This window comes from Lampris incognitus, chromosome 3 (genome assembly GCF_029633865.1).
Source record: "Lampris incognitus isolate fLamInc1 chromosome 3, fLamInc1.hap2, whole genome shotgun sequence".
In the NCBI taxonomy this organism is placed as follows: Eukaryota; Metazoa; Chordata; class Actinopteri; order Lampriformes; family Lampridae; genus Lampris; species Lampris incognitus.
Genome location: NC_079213.1, coordinates 64,652,745 through 64,677,303, shown reverse-complemented (window position 1 = coordinate 64,677,303; position 24,559 = coordinate 64,652,745). Strand labels below are relative to the sequence as shown.

At 43.9% G+C, this 24,559-nt stretch overlaps 1 protein-coding gene across 1 annotated transcript in view; it reads right to left on the bottom strand.

The window, feature by feature from the left end:
* Positions 1-9,911: 9,911 nt before the first annotated feature.
* Positions 9,912-24,559, bottom strand: part of dnai3 (dynein axonemal intermediate chain 3) — a 38,036-nt gene continuing 23,388 nt past the window's right edge. The window contains exons 16-22 of the mRNA XM_056276766.1: positions 22,502-22,626; positions 21,287-21,350; positions 18,705-18,835; positions 18,173-18,377; positions 16,426-16,517; positions 15,984-16,106; positions 9,912-10,055 (exon numbers count right to left, since the gene is read on the bottom strand). Coding sequence (XP_056132741.1) covers positions 9,912-10,055; positions 15,984-16,106; positions 16,426-16,517; positions 18,173-18,377; positions 18,705-18,835; positions 21,287-21,350; positions 22,502-22,626 — 884 coding nt within the window. The remainder of the gene's footprint in view (positions 10,056-15,983; positions 16,107-16,425; positions 16,518-18,172; positions 18,378-18,704; positions 18,836-21,286; positions 21,351-22,501; positions 22,627-24,559) is intronic.

The following is a 24,559-nucleotide window of genomic DNA, read 5'->3' as shown; positions in this document are numbered from 1 at the left end:
TTCTATTTGCAGGATCATCTTGTTCTATAATTGTTTGCTTCTCAAACCAGTGGAACCAGTCCTATGTGGGTGGAAAAGGGGTAAAAGATATGCTGAGGGCTGGTTAACACTCATGTCTGCCCATATACGCTAGCCATGTAACGCTAATGAACATGTGATAGCTGAGACTCGATAATTGCTGGGAACCTTCACGGGACAACCCTGGGCACACATTCCATCCGTGCAGTGCTCTTCAATAGGAAGGCTATTAAATCGCATTTTACCAAAGTTCCAGCCCTTCTGATGTGTTTTTGGGGGTCTTTTGTTCCTGGCAGGCCGGCCCCTGTACTTGGCAGCTCATCTGAGGGCCGCAGGTTAGATCTCTGGCGTACCGTTGACAGATTGCCCTGCTAGCGGCCATGTCCCGGACGGTGGTGATGATGAGAGAGGAGACCAGAGGGAAAGGGGCTGGAGGGAAGAGGACAGGGAGAGAGCGAGAGGTGAAAGTGAAGAATGGAGGGAAGCAGAACACAGAAGAGCGGTCCTTTAGATCCCAGGGCTGGGCCTCACACAACATCGGCCCACGCTCCTCTCCCAGCCTCTGACCCCCCCCCACCACCTCCATTGCTCTGTCACTCAGGACTAGACTATTTCATTTTAATAAGGCTAATCCCTCTTTGAGGTAAGCTGCTCATCACCTCTCGCCCTCCCTCTCCTTCACTCTGCTCTCTTTCTCTCCTCTCCAGAAGAGAGCAATCTCCTTTCATTGTGAAGACAGGATAAGGGTAAGGGTTTGCTCCGCTTGATAGGAGAGAAAAATGTGAAAGGTGAGACTGAAAAGAGGCCTTGATGGCAGCTGGGGTCTGGCTCAATGCAAAGATTTGGGCCTCCAAGGTTTGATAAGTTAGCAGGTGGCGCACCTTTACCGGTGATTCATCCCCCGGCCAGCCTCTAACATCAGAGCAACATGGGACTTAGTGATAACTTTGTTCTCCGAGGAGGAAGTGGAGCGATACGGCTGGTATTTCAGTTTGATATGATATCACCTGGCTCTCCTCACAGCTCTCCCTCAAAGGCGAAAGACAGGACGCCTCTTTCTCTGAGGGAAGTGGAGATGGCCAGGGACGCTGACCATCAGCCAGCCTCCCCGAATATTTTTTCTAGCCTGGTAGTGGAAACCCCACCCCAAAAGAGAATTCCCAAATCTGAAGTTATTTCAATGGTCTTGGATGGTAGATTATTCATATTTTTGTTCCTTAAAGGTGGAAGACAACTCACCAAGCCTCAGTTCACAGCTGTCACCAAGAGATGTAGCCACACCATTAAACAGGTGAAAGATCTGGTGTATTTAAAGAAAATGTGAGCTTTTGCCCCTAAGACCACTTTTTTCTCACCCATGCCGATTTTGAGTACTGTCGAATAGTCCAAAATGCTGGTTGTAATAACTGTCAGTGAATGATCTCCAACTGTGGTTTGTTGACCCACGCTGATTTGCCTTTTGCTACAGGCTTCTAGAGAAGCCTGGGAGGAATTTTCCAAGGCCACAGAAAAATAAATAAATAAATATATATATATATGTATTTTTTTTATATTTAAAATTTTTTTTCCTTTTCTATTTTAAACATTACCAAAGATGTACTTGTATGATCGAATTTACTTTTGATGGACAGAAAGCGGAGGTGGCAGGTGCAACAGAACAGAGGAGTGGAACTAATGATAGGCTGGTAGATGGTAAAAGAGAAGAGGGATTTACAAGAACACTCAATATAACGTTTATACAGGCTGTACCTTCGTCCCATCGCCTACCAACACACTCTTTACTAAGTTCGGTAACAATTTCTGTGAAGCTTGCATCTATAACACCCTATAAGCATCTATAACGCCATATAAGCATCTATAACTCACTATAAGCATCTATTGAATCTATAACGCCCATACTTTCCTATAATGTGTATTAAAATGGCTAACGGCTATGGCTGAACACTGAAATAGCACTGAAGTCTCATTATGCATCTCTACAAAACTTCAGCAAAACAAGTTGGCAATGATGCATTATGACATTTGACAGATAAACAGACTAATTATGACATTTATAACGCATAAATCCGTTTTAAATTGAAATAATGTATCATAAAGATGGTTATGATGTGTAGTGAGGGTGTATACAGGGTTATAATGAATCTTAAAATGACTTATAGCTACACTTATAGAGCGTTATAGGTGCTTATAGGGCGTTATAGATGCAAGCTTCATAGAAAACAGACTCTGGAAAGAAGTTGTGATCCATTTTAGCATCGAGGATCGCTGCATCATTATTTCATAGGGTGTTTGGGGGCAGGAATTGTTGTCCATGGTGTTGTAGCTAGGGCCTGAGCTGATGTGGCCATTAGCTATTATTGGTCAAATCCTGCAAAGACCAAATAATCACAAATCAGACACCAGAAACACTTTGCCATTTCATTTCATGCACTTGCGCACATGAAATGAAACAAAACATCATTCCCCCCCAGCCCACAGCAGTGTAACACAAAGCCAAAAACACATCCAAAAACTACAAGAACAAGTATATTCAAACTAACACATATCTAAACTAAACAAAAAAATCACTGTGCAGGAGAACGAACGCCAGCCAGGATGACTGTCAGAACTGCCGGTCTGCATGGGCTAGCAGTTAGCTTAGCCTGCCCCGCTTCCGCATCCTGTCAGACCGCTCTCGGTGTTTCCTCTTTGGGTGCAGCTCCGGTCAGGGCCGTGGTCCTTGGTTCCACAGGATGCAGCAGACCAACCTCCCTCAGCTGATCCAACACCAGCTCTCCCAGCCAGACACCTTCGACACACCACCCCACACTCCACACGACGACACTAAAAACAGTCAAGGACAGGAGAGGCTGCCACCAGACCACCCTCAGTGTTATCGGGACTGCCGGTCCGCATGGGCTAGCAGTTAGCTTAGCCTGCCCTGCATCCGTATCCTGTCAGACCGCCCTCAGTGTTACCTCTTCGGGCACAATTCCAGGCAGGGCCGTGGTCCCCAGGCCCACAGGATGTAGCAGACCAAGCTCTCCCAGCCGATCCAGCACCAGCTGTCCCAGCCATCAAACGAAGACAAACTTAAGACGCAGACGTGGACAAAGACACTGCATGGACGGTACCAGGTTAGGCCGCCGCAAACGTGAATTCACACCCTCTTCCCACACTGGTACTGGGTGAGGCCGCTGTAAATGTGAATTTGTGCCGCCATCTTCCCACACAATAATAGCCCTAATAATTACTTTACAGTATGTGTATGTTGAAAAATTTAAGAGGTTGTGGTGAATAAAGCAAGCACACCCTTGTGGACATGTAACTGATGTATAGTCTGTCCCTTACACCATAAGTGACCTGTTTTCATTTCCTCTATCATAGAGAACCATGGTCTACATAGTAGATATTAAGGTGCACTTTAGGTAAGCATGTATATACACACACACACACACACACATCCACTGTCTCTGCCATCCCACAGATTTGGGCTCTAGAGGGGGACAGTAAAATCACAGGAATCCAAACAAGTTGAGCGCTCTGAAATTAGAAAATGAAAAGGAGTCAAGAGGGAACATTCCACAGCAGTGCCCCAGCCACCTGATCTCTTATGAGGTCAAAGGTCAACTAATGAAATCCACAACCAGTCTCTTTAAGGTTTTAAAGTGAGGCAAAGCTTTACAGCATGTGGTGATGAAGCTTTCCTTGACACATCCTGAACTTTTTACTCGCTCTCAGTAAATCTGGAGTCGAGCAGGGCCTTGGGACTGCGTTGAGGTTAAGTGAAGGCAGTGAATGAAATTCTTTTGTGAGGGCACAAAGGAGACAATCTCTTCATTGCCACTTTCAATTTGTTTTCCTACAATAATTTGAACCCGTTAATATCGGGCATACTGTTTCTGATGCCTCGTCTTCACTCTCTGGTCTGTTATTTTTTTTTTCCATTGGCGTCAATTTGTTTTTCCACCGGACGCCAAAATATAAGGATACCAAACATGTCCGCGGTAGCACACAGAAAGATATGAACCCCTGCCGCCCTTTTCACAGCGGCAACCATTTAAGTCTGCTTTCAGCTGCTAGCATCTTCTCTTGTTGTCAGGCATCTGCTCCACGCGTCCAGTGATTGGGCGACGTCGCTGTCGAGCATGCGTGCATTTTGCACCTTGGGTGAGTTTAAATGAACATGTGTGAAACGTGAAGAGCGCCCCCATGATGGGAGATTTAGAGTTCCCTGTGTAGCAACAGACCTCTGCTTTACCCTCCCCCCTTCTTCTCCTCCACTCCCCCCCAGCAGGAACAGCTAGCGGGGCAGCCCCAGAACAATGCCAAGGCAATGGCTTTATTTGGCAGACCAGATTTACAGCCCCTCCTGCCCGGCACCTGCTCACATTGTTTCCCAGGATTTGGCTCGAAAACTTTCAAGAATTGGTGATAAAAATTGGAATGCGGGCATCCCCCCCACCACCACCGCACCCTGTATAGTCACCCCCCCCCAAAAAAAAAGGTCTGCCTTTTTTATGTTAGGGAAATCTCTTGGGCTTAGATGAAGAAATCACAGAGGACAATCTATGAACACCCCCTGCCCCGTGCTTGTGGGAGTCATTGGGTTTATGGCCTTGGTGCTGTTATTTGCTGCCCACATTGTGCTGTACTTTCAGAGTCCAAATGCTAAGCAGCTGAGTTCAACTTTCTAAACGGCCTGTGTGTGTGTGGATGCGTATTTGTAACTTAAAATATGACGGCTCTGATGTTTTCGTTACACACTAGTTTATGCAACTGCAAATCAATCTTTGCAACTGCGTTCACAGCTAAGTAGACTGGTGAGGGTGAAGCGACTGACTCTATAATGTCTGCGTGTTGGCTTGCAGAGGGCAGCAGCACATTCCTCCGCTGGATGCGAGAGAAAGTATGAGGCTCTGGGGAGGCGAAGGGGTCTGAAAACAAAATTCCCAGAGAGGTTTGAAGAGGGGACAAATGGAGAGTGGGGCCCCTTTTGTCAACCTGGCCTTGCTGGTGCCTCGGGGGCCATATGGACGCCTGCCTCCATGCACCCTCAGACCGGGCCCCTTTGCACAGAACCCCTAACCCCCGCCCCCTCCCTCTGTGACAGGTCCGTCCATGTGAGTGAGGAGTGAAGTCAGCCGGGTGGTATCTAATCTGTCCGACACCATCTGATCTCACTTCCATTCACAGAACCGTGTCGCCACGCATTTCCCTCTTATTCTCTCAGCTCAGCCTGTTTCACCAACCTCATTCAGATTTTCCATCCTCCCCTCATTTACTCCACTCTCAACTTTTGTTTCTCAGTTGCACTCGCTGACAATGTTCTTCCCTGTCCCTGTTCCTTCCCTGCTTGCTCACCCTCTCCTACCCTTTCTCGCTAACAAACTTTTCCTTTTGTGTGGCCAATAAATCATCGATTTGCCTAAAACTCTGGCCATCGCCTTCTCGCCTCTGCAGTGCACTGTCTCAGCAGTGAAGTGCAAGCTTGGCCGCAGGCAGCTGCTACCGTATTGTGTAGTTGGCCCTCCGCCCTCCCTGGCTCCAGCCTCTCCTCTGGCAGGATACCAGCTGTCAGTGGTAACTATGGGCTTGTTCACCTCTCTTGACCTGAGATGGACACTGTACTTTGAGGGACCCAAAGATGTCGTTATTTTACCCTCACAAAGGAGCATAGCGAATGGAGTGTCTATAGAACTGGAAGGAAACTCACTGGTGTTTTGTGGTCAGTTGGTATATCTAACATGGCTGCCATAGAATTTTAAGAGTCAAGTCATGGGAATATTGTTTCATGTTGGGTTGAAATGAAGTTTTTTGAGACGTTCAAGTCTCATACACTGGTGCAATACAACTTTCCAAAAAAGATATTATTTCACAGAAAAAGTATTTCATATCACCCCCTTACAATAATTCTATAGTGTGGTACCAATATGCTTATGAGTGGACCAGCCACAAAATATTGCTGTGAAGGACTAAGCATTTTTCTTTTGTCATATGTGTATGTGTTCTTTGAAACTGCCACTCTAAGGGTAGGATTATGATAAGGTTTAGGGAAGCCTAGCGGGCAGCCTCCCGACTTCAAAAGACTTGACAGAAGCGCAAAAGATTTATACATGCAGAGCTATCTACACTGATCAGCCAAAACATTATAACTACTGACAGGTAAGTGAATAACATAGTTTATGTCATTACAATGGCACCTGTCAGGGGTGGGATATATTAGGCAGGAAGTGAACAGTCAGTTCTTGAAGTTGATGTATTGGAAGCAGGAAAAATGGGCAAGTGTAGGGATCTGAGTGACTTTGACAAGGGCCAAGTTGTGATGGATAGACAACTGGGTCAGAGCATCTCCAAACCGGCAGGTCTTGTGGGGTGTTCCCGGTATGCAGTGGTCAGTACCTACCAAAAGTGGTCCAAGGAAGGACAACCGGTGAACTGGTGACAGGGTCATGGGTGCCCAAGGCTTATTGATGCGTGTGGGGAGTGAAGGCTAGCCCATCTGGTCTGATCCCATAGAAGAGCTACTGTAGTTCAAATTGCTGAAAAAGTTCATGCTGGCTATGACGGACAGGTGTCAGGACACAGTGCATCGCAGCTTGCTGCATATAGGGCTGGGTAGCTGCAGACCGGTTAGAGAGCACATGATGACCCCTGTCCACTGCTGAAGGCGCCTACAATGGGCATGTTTCAAGAGATTCAAGATCCTTTATTGAACATCCCATTGTACAAGTATAAGAGAGTACATTTCTTGCGTAGGCATCAAAATGGAATAAGGTGGCCTGGTCTGATGAATCACATTTTCCTTTACATCATGTGGCTGGCCGGGTCTGTGAGTGTCGTTTACCTGGGGAAGAGATGGCACCAGGATGCACTATGGGTAGACGGTAAGCCGGCGGAGGCAGTGTGATGCTCTGAGCAATGTTCACCTTGGAAGCTTTGGGTCCTGGCATTCAGGTGGATGTCAAATTGAAACATACCACCTACCTAAACATCATTGCAGACCAGGTACACCCCTTCATGGCAACAGTATAGTCCCTGATGGCAGTGGCCTCTTTCAGCAGGTTAATGCGCCCTGCCACACTGCACACATTGTTCCAAAATGGTTTGAGGAACATGACAAAGATTTCAAGGTATTGCCTTGGCCTCCAAATTCCCCAGAGGTCAATCCAATCGAGCATCGGATGCACTGGAAAAACAAGTCTGATCGTCCCGGTAGTGTAGCGGTCCCACCAACACAGGAATCACTGGTTTGAATCCCCGTGTTACCTCCAGCTTGGTTGGGCGTCCCTACAGACACAATTGGCCATGTCTGCGGGTGGGAAGCTGGATGTGGGTATGCATCCTGGTCGCTGCACTAGTGCCTCCTCTAGTCAGTCGGGGCGCCTGTTCAGGGGGAAGGAGGAACTGGGGGGAATAGTGTGATCCTCCCACACGCTACTTCCCCCTGGTGAAACTCCTCACTGTCAGGTGAAAAGAAGCAGCTGGCAACTCCACGTGTATCGGAGGAGGCATGTGGTAGTCTGCAGCCCTCCCCGGATCAGCAGAGGGGGTGGGACAGCAACCGGGACGGCTCGGAAGAGTAGGGTAACTGGCCAAGTAAAGTTGGGGAGAAAAGAGGGGGGGGGTTTAATAAATAAATAAATAAACTACCTGTAGCGTTGCATAATCCGCTCAGCCATGATTTATTTAAGCAGCAGGTGATTTGAGGTTGCCCATAGAAGTACTACAGTCTAGACACAATACAAGCCTTTGACAATAGATGGTTTTACTTACTTCTAAATATTGAATTGTGCTTTGTTTACATTTTATAACCATCATTAAATCCAATCCATCATCTTGGTGTGGCAGGCTGGCTAAATGTGATTACTCTTATGAACTGCTTTTCTTGTCATGGCACAGTCTGGATAGGGGATTTGTAGGAAAATAGTGGGTAAACGGCTCCTTGTAATGTGTTGCTGTGCTCCGTATGTTTCATGTTCAATTAGTGAATAACTAAAGGGAAAGTTTCCCATTAGATTTTTGTACAGAACATGCTCAGGGTGAACTGATTATTTGACTATTGACTGACTATTGATTATTTGGTTAGCTTGGCTAAATGTTATTACAAGAGGGAGACTGGCACACAGAAATGGAGAAAACATTGTTTTATGCGCATTAAACTCTCTCTCTCTCTCTCTCTCTCTCTCTCTCTCTCTCTCTCTCTCTCTCTCTCTCTCTCTCTCTCTCTCTCTCTCTCTCTCTCTCTCTCTCTCTCTCTCTGTTTACTTCCTTTAATGAAGCGTGGTCTAAAACTGCTTTTATTTTCAGGGCAGGATACAAAAAAAAATAATGCAAAAAAGTGGCAACTTTTAAACTTCCTTGCTGGCAAAGCCAAACTGTCAACATATATCAGCAGAAAGAACATGCTAGAAAGGAAACTGTGTGTACAACTAGTCCCTGTGTTCAACTCTCTTGTAAAAGCCAGTTTTGATTGATTTCAAATGTCATAAATTAATGAATAACATGGTTGTGTTTGTAAATCAGTGGTGTTATAATGATGCCATTTGTTCAGTGATGATGAACTAACGTTTAGTAATGTGTTCAGGTAATGTTATTTCTGTTTCTATGAATCATTGTTGCAAAGCTGCTGTGAATTTGTGACATTGTATTTGTGACTTTGTGACTTGCATGGAACCCTCTATGCATTTTAGCGCGTAATTTCAGCTAAAATACCTGTAGCAGGCATCTGGGTAGCGTAGCGGTGTATTCCCTTGCCCACCAACATGGGGATCGCTGGATCTAATCCCCGTGTTACCTTTGGCTTGGTCGGGGTCCCTATGGACACAATTGGCTGTGTCTGCGGGCGGGAAGCCAGATGTGGGTATGTGTCCTGGTCACTGCACTAGCGCCTCCTCTGGCCGGTCGGGGCACCTGTTCGGGGGGGGAGGGGGAACTGGGGGAGAATAGCGTGATCCTCCCACGCGCTATGTCCTCCTGGCGAAACTCCTCACTGTCAGGTGAAAAGAAGTGGCTGGCGACTCCACATGTATCAGAGGAGGCATGTGGTAGTTTGCAGCCCTCCCTGGATCAGCAGAGGGGGTGGAGCAGTGACCAGGATGGCTCGGAGGAGTGGGGTAATTGGCTGGATACAACTGAGATGAAAAGGGGGGGGGAATCCCCCCCAAAAAACAAAAACAAAGTCTGATCGATGGAGGCCCCACCTTGCAACTTACAGGACTTAAAGGATCTGCTGCAAACGTCTTGGTGCCAGATACGAGGACACCTTCAGAGGCTTTGTCGAGTCCATGCCTCGACGGGTCAGAGCTGTTTTGGCAGCACGAGGGGGACCTACACAATATTAGGCATGTGATTTTAATGTTTTAGCTGACCGGTGTAGTGTTGTAGTTGTGCTGAGCGAGTGCTGCTGCAGTTCAGATCAATAGCGCCAATCAATAGTAGGCGGGCATGGGCCAATTAATATTTCATATGATAGCCCAGCCATGAAACTGAAGAACCATGAAATGATTTCCTGCCAGCTTTAGACTCTTGAGGTACTCCAAAATGTATTGTATTTCATTACACAGGCTCTAGGGGAGTGGTGGTGAACGGGGGTGGGGGGTGGGGTGTAAATGGTTAGCATTACCAAGTAACCAAATATCTGATGTTCAGATGTGAAAAGTCCCTTGGTGACCCCTCATCCCTCAAATCCCCTAAAAATGTTTTCACAATATAAATTGGACGGGTTTTGAGAATTTGTGAATAGTTTGTGAAATATTTTAATCTAAATGTAATAAATATATAAAAATACATTAGAATAATAAAAAATACAAACCTTGGTATTACGTATGATGAAAGCTTCTATGTATGAGTGAGTATGTGTGTGTGTGTGTGTGTGTGTGTGTGTGTGTGTGTGTGTTTGAAAGAGAGAAATGTCAGTTTTTCAGGGTGTTGTCCTCAGGATCTAGCAGCAGACCTACGCCCTTGAGGATGACCTCAGTAAGTGATAAGTAGTCTTCGTATTCCTTCGCATCCTCCTCCTCAGTCTCGGCCATGGATTTCACTGTCTTGATGGGTTCCTGGAAATAAAACCCAGACTCAAACTGGAGTCAAGTAGGGCCACAGAACAGACCTTCTAACCTTACATGAGTCAGATCTGAAACTCAGAAATGAGTGTGAATTTTAGCCAGCCAAAACTGCCCCCACCAAAATTTCAAAACCCTGAGAATTCATTAGCCAACCACTAGTGTGTGTAGCGACACTGGAACGTATTTCAAGTAAACTTCATGGCTCAGCAGAGCATGTGAAAGGCAGATGGCATGTGCCTTAACATTATGGGGACCATATATAGTTTAATAAATCTAGGGTGATGGGTTTTAACAAAACCAAATATAGATATTTCTCCATGAACTTTGCACAAGAGCCAGATGATATTGACAACCTGGCTTTTTAGAATGAAGATTTGTCTACACTGAAAAAGTTCTAAGTTCTGCCTCGGTACAAAAGTGCAGTTCTTTATTTTCTGAGAACTATATAAAACTATAGAATAGACCATAGAATAACACAAGTACCTGCTTATTTTTAGACAGCATTTACACAAAAGAGAAAAAATGATTCTGCATGATAGTCTGAATTCACAGGCCCCTTATTTGCTTCAGTGAGAGCAATTTAGCAAACTTTTTAAGGTAATCCTTTTCATCTAACACATCATTCACAACATTCACAAGAGAACAATTTCCACATAAATGTGTGTTTCAAGTGTAATCTTATGGTGGTGTGTTTGTTTTGAATTCTCGAGGTGTTCTGTCCTTGCAAAGCCTTTGACCTTGAAGCTAACTGGGCTGTTTGCACCTCTTGCTGACAACGCCAAGCAATCCGTGGGAACACGATGTACCAAGAATATATGTCTGGTATGTTATGTGAAAATACACATAATTTCTGGTTTCTGATCATCTCGACGTCAGAGGATGTATATGAGACAATTCATTCATTTAATCTATTTGGGAGTGCGATAGGAAAAACAACCCCAAAAATATGACAAAACAATGGCAGGATTACCACAGGGAAAAAATAGAAAATAAAAAAAACATGTCTGTGTGCACTTCTCTTGACTAGCCTCTGGTTTCAAGGTTTCTATACTGATTAGGGCAAGGATGTTGAGGCAAAAACGTGAAATGGCATGAATGGAATGAGCGGTTTACAGTTATCTTTAGGTCATATTTAATAAGGAATAAATCTTCTCTATGTAAATCAAACTAATTTTTGGCCCAAATACTTTTTTTCTGACTTAAAACTTTTTTTTATGAGGCTTGAGGGAACTAAATTTGAGAAAATTTGGGATCAGTGCAAATTGTATATTTCCCCAAAACGTCCTTCTTTTGTTTAAATTTGTTTATGTAAGTATGGTTTTTGTACTTTTTCTTTTCTTTTTTAAAAAATCTCAAATGGAAAAACACCCCATGTTCTATTTTTGTGTTCTATAATTACTCTGTAAAATGCAGAAAAGATTGATCACTTCATAAAAGTACCTAACTGAAGACGATTATGTAAAAAGGCTGTTAATATGTGATTCCAAATTAAAAAAATAAATAAATAAAATTATATATATATATATATAATACTGTGCATGGTAAAAAAAAATCAGTCAGAGATATAACTAATATTTTTGTGGCAACATCATGCAGCCCTTCCCCAGCCCTTCCATCATTTGATCCAAGATTTGAAGGTTCATCTGCTGGACTTGTGGCCCCACCCTGATCAGTGATGGAATACCAAATATTTAGAGATAAAGTTGCATTTAGTGCATGAGATCAGGGATTAAAAAAATGGTTCCAGCCCCCACCTAGACCACGGTGGTCAGTTTTAGGTGTCATATGGACGTAGCCTGCAGACAAGATGTTGGTAGTGATAGCTTGTTGTGAAATATTTGACTCCAGACTCTAAAACTGTAACTTGGCTGCCTCATTGCGAGGCACGTGTTTTGACTGGGAGGATTTACTGCAATATACACAGCGCACATCTCTCAGAAGAAAAGCTGTGAGAGAACGCTTGCTCTCCTTCGCTGGGAGTGGTGTAGTTTTGTAATCAAACTAAATGTAATCAAACAAAGTGAATGCTGACAGGCCCTGGAAGACTACCAGGCGCATTGTTGTACACTATTTCTATTTCATAATTACTTCGCCTTAACCTAATTAATATACGCTTAACACGTTTAAGCAGAAATGGCGAAATGTTGCGGAAGGAAGAAAAATGGCGGAAGGCCCATCGACAGACCGGAGGGTTGAACTCTTGCTGGCACGCGCACAAGAGTAGCTGGCTGCAGACAAAATGGCGGACCTCCGCAGTTGACAGGACCATCACATGACCTCCGCAGTTGACAGGAGCATGCGCAAGAGGCACAACGAAGCTAACTATTGCGTTACGTTAAAACAACACGAAGAAAACCAACGTCCGGTTTTCTGTCGACCGCGGAGGTCACGTGATGGTCCTGTCAACTGCGGAGGTGCCTCTTGCGGTGGTCCGCCATCTTGTCTGCAGCCAGATGCGTCTCAGCACGCGAGGGCTTCGCTCACTCACACGTTACCATACTCGACAAAACTTAACTCTTACTTACTCAAAAAGTTACAAACACTTCCACCTGAAACTCGAGCTCATATTAGAAAGTTACTACGGCTACGTTAACGCTGGAAAACACCGACAACATGCCTACAAACGGGGAGAAATACTCGGGAGTGACTGGGTAACGCCCTCTCAGTAACAGCGTTTACTCGAATCAGGAAAATACGCCCATTTCACGCCGCGGCCATCTTGGATTAAAAAAAACCAAGCGGTGGGAACTTAGCCACGCCCCCTTCTTCATTGAAAACACTGCTGGAAGCAACATGTACTGCTGTGTACCATCCTGCAACTCCTATCAAAGAAGGGAAAGAGATAAATCCTTGACGTTTCACCGCTTCCCCAAACGCCTGCGCACCCGTAAGGCATGGGTGGTGAAAATTAAGAGGGATACAGGGCCACATTTTCAGGTAACTATCAATACCTTCATCTTTACCTAGCTAGCTGGCTGGATAGCTAGCTAGCTAGTTCCCTAGCAACGTTGTTAGCTAGCTTTCTGTTCTAACTACAACTATATATAGTATATATATATATATATTCACTAATCTTTCAATAGTGGATAGCTCTGTTCTGACACATCATCTTGATAACAGGAAAATGTGTGGATTTATATTGCTTCCCATATGTATGACATATCCTCATGTGTCCAGTGAGGTTTGGGCGACTCTACCCGATCATGTCTACGACGTGAAACCCCTTTCTGTGGAAGACCAGCTTGACGCAGTAAAGAAACGCATCGCTTTCCTGGAGGATGAAAATAAAAAGCTAAAAAGTGAGCGTTTTAGTCTAGAACACTTCCAGTGTGCACCCAATCTGATCAGGTTTTACACTGGTTTTAAGCATTACCACACCCTCAAGGCACTCTTCCTAGCTGTACAGCCTACTGCAGAGTCCATGGTGCGATGGACTCAAATGCAAAGGAACAGCCATAACCTAGAACACATTTCTGTGTCTGGCTTCCATGCAGAGCATTTATCGCTGATTGATCAGTTTTTCCTGTTCTTGTGCCGTGTGAGGCAGGGCTTTTTTGCTCTGGATGTATCTGTACGATTCAACGTGTCGCCGGCCACAGTCAGCAGGAACTGTACGACGTGGGCCAACTATTTGCTCTTTATGTTAGGGACCCTCCCAATCACTATCTTAGTTTAGTAAACAATTGATGATTTGAGTTGGTAGCGAGTTCCAGTTTATTGCTACAACAGAATGACAGTTGACCGAACATATTTTAGTTTAAAATGAACCAACAGTTTTGTTAAAGTTAAAGGACAAAGAATGAAAATATTGTAGCTGGGACAATCTAATGTATGAATATTGAATGTACAGTATAAAAATGAAATGTATCTTTTTATTTTATTATTTTATTGTGATTAAACAGCTTCTTTGAATACAGCCCTGTGTGAGTGTCTCTCCTCACCGGCACAGGAGAGGCAGAAAGTACTTAGTTTTAGTTTTCATATTCCCCCATTCCTCCGCATCAAAGTAGATTCGCTCCAGGTGGTAGTCATCTCGGCACTTCACAAAAAAGTCCCACCACATCATCCCTGTGATTCCCATTTGTCCCATCATGTGATTGTAGTAGCCTTGGCTGTGTTTGAGAGCAAAAGATCCATCTGGTCTTAGAGAAAGGTGCTTGCACTCCACAAAGCTGTCCACATCAGGACACTTGATTTCCAGCAGTCCCTGAAGATGACCGGAGTCATCCACCACTTTTCGGTCAGGGGAGGCACCCAAATGTGGGGCGTTGGGGTTGATGGCGAGTGGAGACCGAGTGTCCAGTTACTTCCTGATACTGTATAGCTGCAGCGGGCTCCAACTCAATTCCTCTCATCATGGCCTGTGTCTGCACAGTCCTCTTCGGTCTCTGCCCCGGCTGCATTGATTTCCGATTGAGTAAGAAGGGGGCGTGGCTAAGTCACCTTCAGGCCGCGAAGGAGGCGTAGAAGAATGCTTTCGGTTGTGTTTCGTGTTCTCGTGAATGACGCAGGGTTAGTATTCATAACCTGGTTTATTAACCAACACGAGGATGCAATAAGACTACATATACGGGTAGCTGGCATCCAGCACTATCGCTTCGCGGGCCCTCACCCGGTAACCCGTATAACTGAGTGTTCCTCAGTACGGTGTCTGCAGTGGCTCAATAAACATCAGCAATAACACAGTCACTGATCTACATCCCCCTTTCTTAGCTCATGCTCATACCATAACAAAACCATGTTGTGTCCTTGTGTGTTAGTTGTCGTAGTGGAGCCGTAAGCTCACTAAAGTTGGGAATGAACTTTCCAAGGTAGTTAACCATCCCACTTCTGACACCATGTTTCGTGTTCTCATGAATGACGCAGGGTTAGTACTCATAACCTGGTTTATTAACCAACACGACGAGGATGCAATAAAACGACATACGGGTAGCTGGCATCCAGCACTATCATTTCGCGGCGGGTTATTCCGCTCGGCCATCAGAGCGGCCCCGGAAGAGACCATTTTTATCGGGGACACTAGCTGTCCGTATCTGGCAAGCTCCTTCGCCAAAGCTGCATTTCTCATGAGCGGGGGTGCATTAGAAACGGTGCTTCTCGTGGCAAGATAAACCAGCGGCAGATCGGGAGTCAACGTGTCCTTAATCACCACGCCGCTGTCCACCACCTGGTTGGCTTTATCGACACTATCGATAAACATGACCGCAGCACTGTTCATCCTGGATGCTGGTGTTATGCTCCCATATCCCACATGTTGCCCTACCGCGAGGCAGCACTCCTCCACCCGGAGCCACTTTAGTCGCTCGCCACTTTAGCACCGCTACCGCAAATAAAACAACTCCGCTTAGAACTGTCGCCGGAAATTAACTAAACGGGAAAAAAACACAAACAAAAAAATCCCAAAAGGACAAGGCGGATAGAAAAAAACTAACGTTTTAGAAACCCGTTCACACTGAAGCAACACGCTGCCACTCCGTGCTCACTCGCACTTCCGCTCCGCGAGAGAGAGCGAGAGGGAGCGAGCGAACAAGACGAAGAAGAAGAAGGCGAAGAAGAAGAGGAAAAGAAGAAGAAGAAATAATTGCATTTTCCTGCTTTTAGTCTCAAGTTAGCAGAACTGGCTCAAGCAGTTCGATGTCTGAGTCAATAAAAGCCATTTTCCAGTCTCACTCTTCTTGGCAGAAAAGTACCCGCCTTTACAGGTAATTCTCAAAATAGGGATGAATTACCTTGCTCAAGGGCACTGTGGCAGTAGGTAATGACAGTGTGAGACAAACAATTGCTTACCCCGCTTTGATTTTCCCAACACTAGAGGATACGCAATATGTTTAAGTTGTAACTATCAACCTGCTTGGGACTACTATGAAGCATGAACCATGCCCTTCTTTGCAAACTATAGAGTCAAAATCCAAGTCTCACCATTTTCTTCCTGAGTTCTTCTGCCTCAGCATTTTTCTTCTCCTCCATCCTCTTCTCCCTCCTCTTCTCAAAATACACCAGCCTTTCCACTCCTCTGTCAAAGTACTCCCTCATTTTCAGCTTCTGCATGCAACCAGAGGTGGAAGGTATTGGTTTCAGGTGCCAAAGGCAAAGTTCTTACATGATTTAATATGGTCAAGTCTTACAAAATAATTACGTTTCTGCAACAAAACTGTGTATATTTGTGGGATCCATGGTGCTTTAATTACAACTTTTTCTCAGAGTAGGATCACTGTTTTGACTGACAGCAGCATTGCAATAAAAAGCCAACAGTAAATCTCTGATAGTGTGTGACTCTTTTTCTTTTCTTTTTAAAGAGCATAGAAAAAACACGATCACCTTTTTTTCAGTGATAATTGAAGGTGGGGTTTGAATGCTGTACCTCATTACCAGAGGGACTGTGGAGTATCCACGGGACCCGGAGGATGTGAGTCCTTCCATGTTCATCAGACACTGCCAGGAAATGCTGCTTGGCTACAGGCAAAGTGGATTGATATTGATTTTTCAGTCGAGCATCTACACTGGTAGAGCAAGTATGATGCATGACTACGAGTTTGTACTCCTTGAAAGGCAAGAATTAAAAACAATCAATGAATGGAAATGTGAATAACTGGTTTTGATAGAGAAAAGAGTTGGTATCACTTAAACTGCAACCCGGTAATACTTTGTCGTTACAGTAGTGTTATAGCACTCAAAGATTCCAGTGATCGACTCAAAAAGAAACAGATTTACTAGCGCTGTTGCATCAGCACCTTCATCAACGTCAAACAAAAGAAACCCAGTTGAACCTGCATTTTAGCAATTGATTATGTGGCAGCGGTTGGTAAAAGATTCCTCAGAGCTTATCCTGCCATATCTGTTTACATGCCACAACATGTTTAGTTCTTTTTCAAAATCTCCACTAGTACCTACCCTCTTGCACATTTGGTTGCTATGTTGAAGATGTAAAATGTTATGCACTGTACTAGTTTTCCTGGGAAAGTCCAGCCTGACAGTAATCATTAAAATTAGCAGTTTTGAAAGTGTTCATGATCTGGATATTCACGGATTAGTTATAGCATTAAACACGACGGCAATGTAAAGTGTCAAAAAGAACATTTGTTTGCATGTAAATCTTCAGGATTGCAACTTTAATCCATATGCAATATAAAAAGCCCAAATCACATATCGCTGCAATACTGAACAAAACTAAAGGACATTTACTGAATAGATTTTTTGAACAAAGATATAAGGAGAGATGAAAGATGTGGGATATGTAAAAATGAGCGCATAAAATAAGAGTTAAGCAGCAGCTCAATAGAGGGAATGCAATTGGCCCTTGAAAATGCTTTCAGGTTAAGAATCTCAAACAAGTAGGAGGCATGGAGGAGAATTTCCATGGGAACATAAGCTTGATGATGAGGGGGGAGTAGGGCAGCTGATTTAACAGAGCTATCCACCTGAAATTATGTTAACATCCAACATGCACTTAAATGGTTGGGAGATTAAGTCCATCATTTTTGGAAACCTCAGGTATACATGGGGTCAGAGGTTTTTTGTTTTTTTAACCCGCCTTTATCAACCTTAATAAGCACTGAAATACTAAAATGTGTAATGACTGCAGCTTCCCATGAAACAAGACTAGGTTAAAACCTAGTAGCATGTGAATGGACCGCGACTACATTTATTGAACGGCTGTTTTTGCACGACTACATTTAAAAAGCAGCTGTTCTGACATCGATTCCCCAATGGGAAAGCCCAAGTCGGCCGTCCGACCAATGCTGAAACTCCATCACTCACTCAGGCACTCACACAGCCCCTCACTCACGGACAACCTCATATGTAGGGCTGGCCCCGCTGTTGCGGTCCAGCCAAAAATAAAAATTGATAACACCGCACACACATGACACATAGTACCATGTTTAAGTAGGAGTGAAACTCAAGAATCTCCCTTTGCACTGTGCCAAACATTAGTTCTCACCTTTTTCAAAACGACTATAAAATTGTAGTGGTAACAAGAGTGTGATGGTCTTGAACAGCAGTTGGAATTGAGGACCAAAACGACCTCTACAATGAGTTCAAATAAGGACTTTGCCATGATATGACTTAAGGTATCTGTGTCTAATATGCCACGGATGAGAACAACTCACGTGAGACAACACAGGGCTTGATGTGCGTGATCTTGTTGGTAGTGATGTTCTGGACCTGTGAAGGTTCATAGGTTTTTTCCAGCAGATTCCAAATTTCAATGTTGCCATCTGCCTTCCCAATGAAAAACACCGCTGGCCGGGACTGGGACCAATATCCCACGGTGCACATCTTCTCAGAGTTTGCTGACTGCATAATGGGGCCAGCCTGGATGTTTTAGAGTTACCAAGGGTGAAAGTCAAGTCAAGTAATTTTTAACTGTATAGCCCAATATTACAAATTTGCCTCAAGGGGCTTTACAGCAACAGATTGTGCAAAGTGTGCAAAAGATTACACATTGAATCATTACCAGTTTGTTGTTTTGATGGATTTGATTTTGTATTATCATGACTGAATCAAATTACATTAAGAGACTTGGATTAGCTTGTATGTATTTATAAAATCAAATCCCTTAACATTTGAAATTGATTTTGAATCACTCCAAATAAACATGTTGTTGAGATCTACTACTGTGGTAGTGATGAATGTTGCTACCATGACTCCTTCCCTCCAGATGGCAAAGGTCCAGCCCCCCACCGTCAGAATAATGTCTTTAAAGAAGGGTGACCGTTGTACTGTTGTAACCACCCCACTGTGAATGCTGAAACAATGGGAAGGCTTGGCACCTGAGAGAGAAAAAGAAGTAAAGGAAGAAAAGAATGGTTGTTTTAAGACAGAAATTTGCCCATTGGCGCAGTCTAGAAGATGACTCCTCCACGTGTAAATTGAAATACTCATGGGCAAGGAATAGAGTAAGTTTGAGGCAAATAAAAGACAAAGAGAGACAACCAGACAGACAGAGAGAGAGAGAGAGAGAGAGAGAGAGAGAGAGAGAGAGAGAGAGAGAGAGAAGGTGAGGGAAAGAGTTTAGTGCTTAACCAATGTTTTCTCCATTTCTGTGTGCCAGTCTCCCTCTTGTATTAACATTTAGCCAAGCTAACCAAATCAATAGTCAGTCAATAGTCAAATAGTCAGTTCACCCTGAGCATGTTCTGTACAAAAATCTAATGGGAAACTTTCCCTTTAGTTATTCACTAACTGAACACGAAACATACGGAGCACAGCAACACATTACAAGGAGCCGTTTACCCACTATTTTCCTACAAATCCCCTATCCAGACTGTGCCATGACAAGAAAAGCAGTTCATAAGCGTAATAGCATTTAGCCAGCCTGCCACACTGGGATGATGGATTGGATTTAATTAAGCAATATCACACAAGAGGGAGTGCTGTTCTATTGAATATCAGCACGGCTGCGATTCGGTCATAGGTACGAGGCCGCAGGCCGAATATGAAGATAATCACAGTCATGCTGATATTCAGTATAACAGCACGACATTGAGTGTGATATTGCTTTCATACAACAGTTCTACAATCACCGTTTATTAGTTAACAGTAATAAGCAACAACAGTTTATGATTTGTTTGTTTATTTAATCATTTATTTAGCTCCGCTAACAAACAGTTCCACAACTGCGCTCTTGAACTGGGACCGTTGCCAGGCAACCTGAACACAACATTTTCCTGCACAGCTTGCTCCTTTGTACAGGTCTACACACGTTACCGCTGGCTAGCTACTTTGTATCATGTACATAATTGGACGTTTCCATTCGTAATTTAACTCAAATGTTATTTGTGGAAACATATCCATCTTTGCCATGCAAGTTTGTTACAACCTGATATTGATAACGACCGTTAATGTAGCCTAATTAACGGTTATTAATAGAAGACCTGTGCGGCGGAGTAATACATATAGTTAAAAGTCCCAGTGCTGTTATACTGAATATCAGCACTCATGGAATGCCTCTTGTCTAATCAAATGACTTGGCTGGAACTAACTGTTGTATAATGATGGTTATAAAACTGAAACAAAGCACAATTCAATATTTAGAAGACTGTTATTGTAATTAAAACCATCCATTATCAAAGGCTTGTATTGTCTCTAGACTGTAGCACTTTTATGGGTAACCTCAAATCACCCGCTGCTTAAATAAATCATGGCTGAGTGGATGATGCAACGCTACAGGTAGTTTATTTATTTATCTATGTATTTATTTATTTGTTATCCCCCCCCCTTTTTTTGTCCCCAATTATATCCAGCCAATTACCCCACTCTTCCGAGCTGTCCCGGTCGCTGTCCCACCCCCTCTGCCGATCCAGGGAGGGCTGCAGACTACCACATGCCTCCGCCAATACATGTTTAGTCACACGCTGCTTCTTTTCACCTGACAGTGAGGAGTTTCACCAGGGGGACGTAGTGCGTTGGAGGATCACACTATTTCCCCCAATCAGTCCCCCCCCCCCCCCAGGAGGTGCCCCAACCGACCAGAGGAGGCACTAGTGAAGTGACCAAGACACATACCCACATCCGGTTTCCCACTCGCAGACACGGCCAATTGTGTCTGTAGGGGCGCTCGACCAAGCCGGAGGTAACACGGGGATTCAGCTGGTGATCCCTGTGTTGATAGGCAACAGAATAGACTGCTATGCTACCCGGATGCCCGCTACAAGTATTTTAGCTGAAATTACATGCTAAAATACATAGATGGTTCCATGCAGGTCACATTTGATGATCCCCTACTTTGTTGAATGAAAAACCTTCACTTTCAATTCAAACTGACCTTGTATAAAGTGCCAAGTAATTTTAGTATGGATTGAAAAATTCTGTGTATTTAAATAGTTAGTTTGGGATTGGCAAATGTCAACCAAATACATTACCAAAATCAATGTGCAAAACATATTGGTCTGTAAGGGACACAAGGTATGCTCTTAGTGATGTGTCCTGATAATATTGCCATTCCACACTGATCCTAATTGCAGCTTATTTGTCAAGCTTTGAGGCAAATCAAATCAAATCAATTTTATTTGTATAGCCCAATATCACAAATTACAAATTTGCCTCAGTGGGCTTAACAGCAACACAACATCCTGTCCTTAGACCCTCTCATCGGATAAGGAACAACTCCCTAAAAAAACCCTTTAACAGGGAGAAAAAATAGGAAGAAACCTCATGGAGAGCAACAGAGCAGGGATCTCTCTCCCAAGGCAACAATGATAATAGTATTGCCCAGTACTTACTGTAAAGCCTCCCAGAGTCACTGTCTTTCTCCAGCCTCCAGTCAGTGTAAACAAGATCTCCATCCTTTGAATGTAAAAATGTTACACAATTACAAAGATGCTTCAAAAGAAATAGGCTATAAGCTAAACACAGCAAAAAAAACAACACAACATAAAGTGTCTTGGTAAGGTGTTGGGCCACCACGAGCCACCAGAACAGTGTCAATGCTCCTTGTCATAGGATTTACAAGTCTCTGAACTCTACTGGAGGGATGGACACCATTCTTCCAAAAGTTATTCTCTGATTTGATGTTTTGATGATGGTGGTGGAGAGCGCTGTCTAACACCTCGGTTCAAAATCTCCCATAGGTGTTCAACTGGGTTGAGATCTGGTGACCGTGAAGGCCATAGCAGATGATTTACATCATTTTCTTCATCATCAAAGCATTCAGTGGCCCCTCGTGCCCCGTGGATCGGGGCATTGTCATCCTGGAAGAGACCACTCCCATCAAGATAGAAAGGTTTCATCACAGGATAAAGGTGATCACTCAGAATAACTTTGTATTGATTTGCTGTGACCTTTCCCTCTAAGGGGACAAGTGGACCCAAACCATGCCAGGAAAATGCCCCCCACAGCATTACAGAGCCCCCGGACCCCCTCACTGTAGCATTCAGGTGTTTCTTTTAATTTGTCACCTGTCTGTATCTACATAGAGTATGTAGACAAAGTACAAAGTCAGAGACAGAGGAAAGAGTATAATATTATAGAAAAAAAGAAGCTGTTATGAGGTTGTTATTACTGAATGCAGTTGCAAACAGGTGCTGCTAGACACATTCTCATAGAATAATATTTACAAAAATACAAACAAATCTGTTGTTCAACTAAAAAGCCACTAGCTAACTATGCTTTTCTATCTCTTTGTTTTAAGGCCAGGCTTATGACAAACAGTGTATTAAACTCAAGAAGTTTGACACAGGTAAAAATGGTTGCCTGTGGATTGTTGGAGAACTTTTTTTTGAGGATAAATTATTTCTTTATTCATAAATGATTTATTCATAAACACACTATTAAGAGTCTGAAGGCCGGTAATGAAAACATTCTCTAGGAGGCAGGAAACGTCTGAAGCAGACATTCAACACGTCAAACAGAGCACAAAGAAAAATGAAAATATTTCGAAACAAAATGTTGATTTGAGAAAACCTTTACAAATGTGTTCTAACTGGGGAGATGTTTACCTCAGTTCCAACATAGAGCTTGGTGTTGATTTCCTCCAGAGGTTTGAGAGTCTTTGCTGAGGGTACCCGGAGAAGGTCATATTCTGGGTTGACCTCTGAACTATTGACATACTGGTGGGCTCTGTCTGTCAGGGACACAGGGAGACAGAAAAGGAATGGCATATGGTAAATGTTGCATGGCTTATAAGGCTGTGGTAGTTGGGCTTTTTTGTCAGCTATGGGAGGGCAGTAAAACATGTTTTTTCAAACATGAGAGTTGGAAAATCGAAAAAAAATGGATGTGGATGAACTAGATCCTGTGCGCGTGCTTGCATTTTAAAGTCGACTGAAAGGCATTTCAGAGCCACACTAACAGGTGCCATGCAACATTTTCCTTGAAGCTGCGGCAGAATGTTTTATTTTTGTTGTGACAGTTCAGAAATGAAGAGGAACAGAATTCCCAAAAGATCAGACATGATAAAAATAGAGCGAGCATGCAAGAGATAGAGTGCAATGTTGTATGATGACCTCTTGCGCCTGTTTTCTGACCATCAGGAGCATGACAGGCAGAGAGCAGAGAAGGAACGAGAGGAGGAGAGTGGTGGGGGAGAGGTGAATGGAGAGTTGGGAACTGGGGGTTGGCAAGATGGAGCATGAGGGGAAGGAGGGGAGAGAAAGAGGGAAGAGAGGGAAGGAGGGGGGGTGCTGTGGAGAATAGGTGGGAAAATAAGGGTGAATGGGTAGAAAGGGAGGGGTGTAAGTCAGTGGTGAGAAGAGTGGTTTTTTCCATTACAAAAGCCTCACTGTCTTTCAGGGACAGTACAGGGCGATCCATTCACACCCCATTATCAGCAAGCAGTTTCTAACCATGTCCCATCTGGGACGCCTTTAGATATAGCTATCACAGTTCACATCAGATTACCCCACCACACACCTTCTAGAGCCATTTTCCAGCGGTTGAGATGTGTTTAAAGATATCTGGCACTCAATAAGGGAAAAGGAAGATGATATAACACACCTTTAGATGTAGACCTTATGGATCCTCAGCCTCATTTTTGGCTGGACCGGACCAGCAGGCCAACCCCACAAACACCAATGTTGCTGACTGACTAACTGACTGAGTGATCATGTTTGACACAATTGGGCCACTGGATCAGGTGACCAACAACGTCACTAAAGTTACACAATTGGTCGGCCGAGCACCGAGAGGCATGAGGGAGAGCACACAGTTAAAGCATCACAAATAATCACTCCAACGAAACACTCACTGGTGAATTCATAAAAGGATTGCGTGGCTTTGGCAGCCACTAAACCTGCACAAATAAGAGAAACCTTGTGATTCTCAAAGCACCCACAAAGGATGAAATGCACCCCTTACTGTGCTGCCAAGCAAATAGCATCTCGGTGCTATTTGCACGTATATAAATTAGGTAATATGCATACACATTTGGTGCAAAATGGGCCCCTTTCTATGAATATGAGCTTCATTCCAAAAAAAAAAAAATCCAATTCACAAAACACCAGCACTACTGTGAAAATAATTAGCACCTTCAGAGAGTTGGTGGGAACTGGCACCCAGACTTTCTAGGGATCATTGCATCAGTGGTTGTAGCCAGGCGAAGGCATCATCATGTCAGGCGTGCTCATGTGCGGCTGTTTCAAAGAATATCACTTTTTGATTTAACTGAGACCGAAACCATTCGCAGATACAAGTTGCCAGGTCTAACAATTCTTGCTATACTTGATGACATCAAGGACCTGCCTACTATGTTCTTGGTGCAAAGACACCATTTATACTTTTCCACACGGATAATTGCAATCAGACACAAAACAAGGGCAGACTGCACTCGGCTGCAAAGCTTTGTGGACGAGTTTGCGCTGTAATACCATTCGTGCAGTATCTTTTGTGACTCGGACCTTAAGACGGGGTGGATAGAGGTTGCAAGTGATGCACAATTCATGGTGCTATCAGTGGCCACAATCCGTTCTTTGTGAATTCACCAGTCGATACAGAGTGAGTCTTACAAAGACAAAAGACATCCGCAGATAGAAACGAATAAAAGAGGTGGGAGAGTTAAC